The sequence below is a fragment of the Triticum dicoccoides genome, chromosome 5B (genome assembly GCF_002162155.2).
Source record: "Triticum dicoccoides isolate Atlit2015 ecotype Zavitan chromosome 5B, WEW_v2.0, whole genome shotgun sequence".
Lineage (NCBI taxonomy): Eukaryota > Viridiplantae > Streptophyta > Magnoliopsida > Poales > Poaceae > Triticum > Triticum dicoccoides.
Genome location: NC_041389.1, coordinates 83,542,447 through 83,546,353, shown reverse-complemented (window position 1 = coordinate 83,546,353; position 3,907 = coordinate 83,542,447). Strand labels below are relative to the sequence as shown.

The 3,907-nt window shown below is 49.0% G+C and overlaps 1 protein-coding gene across 1 annotated transcript; it reads left to right on the top strand.

The window, feature by feature from the left end:
* The first annotated feature begins 732 nt into the window (after nucleotides 1–732).
* On the top strand, nucleotides 733–3,613 carry LOC119307509 (FBD-associated F-box protein At4g10400-like). Its single transcript, XM_037583582.1, has 4 exons — nucleotides 733–1,849; nucleotides 1,945–2,088; nucleotides 2,186–2,581; nucleotides 3,233–3,613. The coding sequence occupies exons 1-4, from the start codon at nucleotides 887–889 to the stop codon at nucleotides 3,236–3,238; spliced, it is 1,509 nt and encodes a 502-aa protein (XP_037439479.1). The 5' UTR covers nucleotides 733–886; the 3' UTR covers nucleotides 3,239–3,613.
* The last annotated feature ends 294 nt before the right edge of the window (nucleotides 3,614–3,907 follow it).

The following is a 3,907-nucleotide window of genomic DNA, read 5'->3' as shown; positions in this document are numbered from 1 at the left end:
GGGTGAAGAAAATGGAGGAGAGGTACAAGCTATTCTTGTATGTGCAAAGGGAGAGGATGGATTTCGATCGGGAGAGGGTGTGAGTTAGGATGATGAGTGAGAGGTACATGGTAGACATGAAGAAAATGACCAAAGGACAGAAAATGGAAATTAAGAAGGAGAAGGCATTTGAGACAATTGAACTTGATAAAGAGAATGTGAGGCTAGCGAGGATCATGTTGGCCGACACCGGTCTCATGCATGACCATTGCAAGAAGTGGTTCATCAACCAAGAGAAGGATATCAAGGTGCGCAATAAAGACGATTTATTGTGGATTATTTGTCATGGATCATTTCCGCTTGTGCTGATTTTTTGCGTGCTATATTGGTCGAATGATCCGCGTGCATTTTTTCTTTTTATTGATTTAAGGTTTCAAATATGGGATTGTGATTGTCCAGACGGACAAATGGGGTCGACCACTTCTTTTTGTGGACGTGTCCGAACATGTTCGTGGACATATGGATTAAATTAGGTAAGTGTGGTTGGGGATGCTCTTAGTTTATTTTGGGCAGTTGCATTAGGTTAGCTATAATTAGTACCACTCTCTCTATTAGAACATGGTTAATAATATAATCGATTGATGGCTATAACATATTGCCATGCAACAATAGCCAATGTAATAAACAACATGTATAGTGGTGGGCTATAAGAAAATACTACCCCCACCACCCCGACCGAACCCTACAAAACGACCGTCCGCCGCCGTCCCTCGCCACTCACCCACTCTCACTCACTCCAGCTACCAGCAAACCCTAGCTTAGCTGCACCCGTGCTCACCTAATCACCTCCCGCCGGGCCGGCGAAGGCCAGCCGGTTCTCCAACTCGACCCGGCGACGGCGGCCGACATGCGGCGCCAGGGCCTCGATCCGCACGAGCTGGACCGGAGCACGGAGCAGCTCATGTCGCTCATCCACGAGAACCTCCCGGACCCACCCGTCTCCACCACCGCTCGCTTCGTCGCCCTCCGCGCCCTCTCCTCCGACGGCGTGGACCGCATCAGCGGCCTCTCCGATGCGCTCCTCCGCAACATCGTCTCCCACCTCCCCGTCAAGGACGCCGCCCGCACCGCCGTGCTCGCCGCGCGCTGGAGCGGGGTCTGGCGCTCGACGCCGCTCGTCCTGATCGACACCCAGCTGATCTCCAACGGCCGCACCCCGGCGCGCGCCAGCACGCCGGACGTTACCGCGGCCGTCTCCCGCATACTCGCCACGCACCCAGGGCCCTTCCGCTGCGTCCATCTCACCTGCAACCGCATGGGTGCGTACCAGGGCCAGCTCAGGCGCTGGATCCGTCTCCTCGCCGCCAGAGGCGTCCAGGATCTCGTCCTCGTCAACCGCCCGTGGCTCCGCGAGGTGCCCCTCCCCAAGACGCTCTTCACCATCTCCACCCTCACCCGCCTCTACATCGGCGTCTGGAAGTTCCCGGATGCGGGTGGCCTCCAAGGTGCCTCCTTCCCCCACCTCCGGGAGCTCGGCATCTGCAGCGTCGCCGTGGAGGACGGGGACATTGACGCCTTCGTCGCCAGGAGCCCCGCCCTGGAGATCCTCAACATCCAAGGGAGGATGAAGGGGGTGCGTCTCCGCCTCGTCAGCCACAGCCTCCGGTGCGTGCAGATCTGCTCTTTCGTCATGGAGAGCATCGAGGTGGTGAACGCCCCGTGTCTCGACCGCCTCATCCTGTCGGAGTGTCTCGGCCCCGCCGGCGGATCGTGTACCAGAGTCAGGATTGGCAACGCCCCCAAGCTGAGAATATTCGGGTACCTGGATCCAGGAAAATACGTGCTAGAGATCCGAGACACTGTCATCACGGTACTAGTACTACACATCCAGCCTCGGAACGATCTTTCAACTTTGTTCAATTTGCAAAATGTGCCGTCTCTCTTGCTGAATTTGGTCCATTTCAGGCTGGGATTAAGATAAGTCCAAGCATGATGATCACAACCGTGAAGGTCCTTAGTTTGAGGGTGCGGTTTGGAGTCTACGATGATGTCAAGATGGTGCCCGCCTTCCTCAGATTCTTTCCCAATGTTGAGGCGCTGCATATGACGGTACCAGCATTGCATTCTCTTCTCATACATATTGCTGCTGCTGCTGCATGATGATCTATTATTTGCTGAAATGTTCACTAAATCAAATAATTTGCAGTCTGAAAAATGTGATCACCTCGCTGGCACGTTCGACCTCAAGTTCTGGGAAGAGGTCGGTCCCATCGTGAGTGTGCTCTTGCGCCTCAAGGTGATCACGTTTCGTGAGTACCATGCGAGGCAAGATGAGATTGCCTTCCTCCAGTACATCTTCCAGAATGCAAGGGTGCTCAAAGATGTAATGATTCAGATGATCAATCCAAGATTCACTTCACTGTCAGCAGATGAGATGACCAACACCATAAACAATATGCCTAATGAGAAATGGGTCAGTGAATTTGATCTTGCTATCTGTCGGAGCATTGGTCCAGAAGGATTGAGTCCTTGGACTTTTGAGCGAGGAGCAAACCTTTGCGACGATGACCCTATTGCGCCGGTTAAATTCATCACACTACGGGTTAGTGTTGTTTTGCAGTATGTGCAATTCTACATATGACGCACTGTTATAGATTGTCAGCATGTGTTACCTGAAGATTGGGCATTCCTCTAGGTTGTGCTAACATGATTAGTTTGAATACATCCGTGAAGTAATTTAGTAGTGCCATTGTACAATCTGACCATCTTAGCAGCGTATATGTTGCTTGCAATTTGCATGCTGTAATCCTGATTGCTCATAAAAATTATATTATCCCTTGTGCTTCATTTAGGCATGAATTTATTTAGCTTTCAACTGTGTGACTACAAGATATCCTAGGCCAATTGTTCCTTAAACACCAAGTCCCAACTTTCAAGACTTTAGAGGTTGCATGTTTCTCAGTTCTGATTTTGCACAAAACTATGATGCATGGATGCATGTTGTTTCCACTAGCTAAATTACTAACCTGTTTTCAAAATGAAATAAAATTACTAACCTTGGTTAATTAGCCATGAACAGACCATCATATTTACCGTTATGCAATATGCCCCACTTGCTGGCGAAATTCACACATTGCCAGGACCTTAAGTTTGCATTTCGATATACAGCCTCAATTTTTCTGTTCTACTATGTTGTTGTCTGCTTCACTCCTCCTAATCAGTCTATCTTTTGTTATGCCTTCGTTCGTATTAGGTGTAGGCCCGGCCACTCACCAGCAGAAGCCACAAGCTGGCAAGCATCGCAACTGAGATTGTTGACACGTGGAGTCATGGAGTATGCACTAGCCTGGTTGCTTTCCATGGTTCTTGTTGTGATCGAATTCTGCAATGGTGTCAAGTTGCCTCTCTTTTTTGTAACGAGCAGTGTGCTCTATTGCCAGAGATCATTCTTCGAATTAAGGAACTGTGTGTAACTGAAAAAGACATGGTGGAGTAGCCAACGTTAGCCGTTAGGCAGAATTAAGGTAGTACCATAGACTAAGAAACAAGTTTATTTTGGTTATGATGAACTACCTGTGTACCTTGCAGCCTTGCAATTGTTATATCCTACTACTAGTTCAGTATGGCTAGAGCACATTCTCTAGTATCTGGAAATTGAAAAAAAACATGCTGAATTCGGAATCATTGGGCTGTGAAACAAGTGTGGTTTCCCTGTGATGAACTGCTTGTACCTTCCGATGAAAATGCTAAAGTAGACTACCTAGAAAACTAACATGGATAGGCTGAACCGTTTCTGTTGGGACTTGGCAGTTAAGAAAATAGCCCTCTTACCACTTGCAAATGTATAACTAAACCGTTGAGGCTTCATATAGTTAAGAAAAGAAGTAATCCCTCCTCTTGCTGCCGATTTTGGTGTTTTGACCCTTTT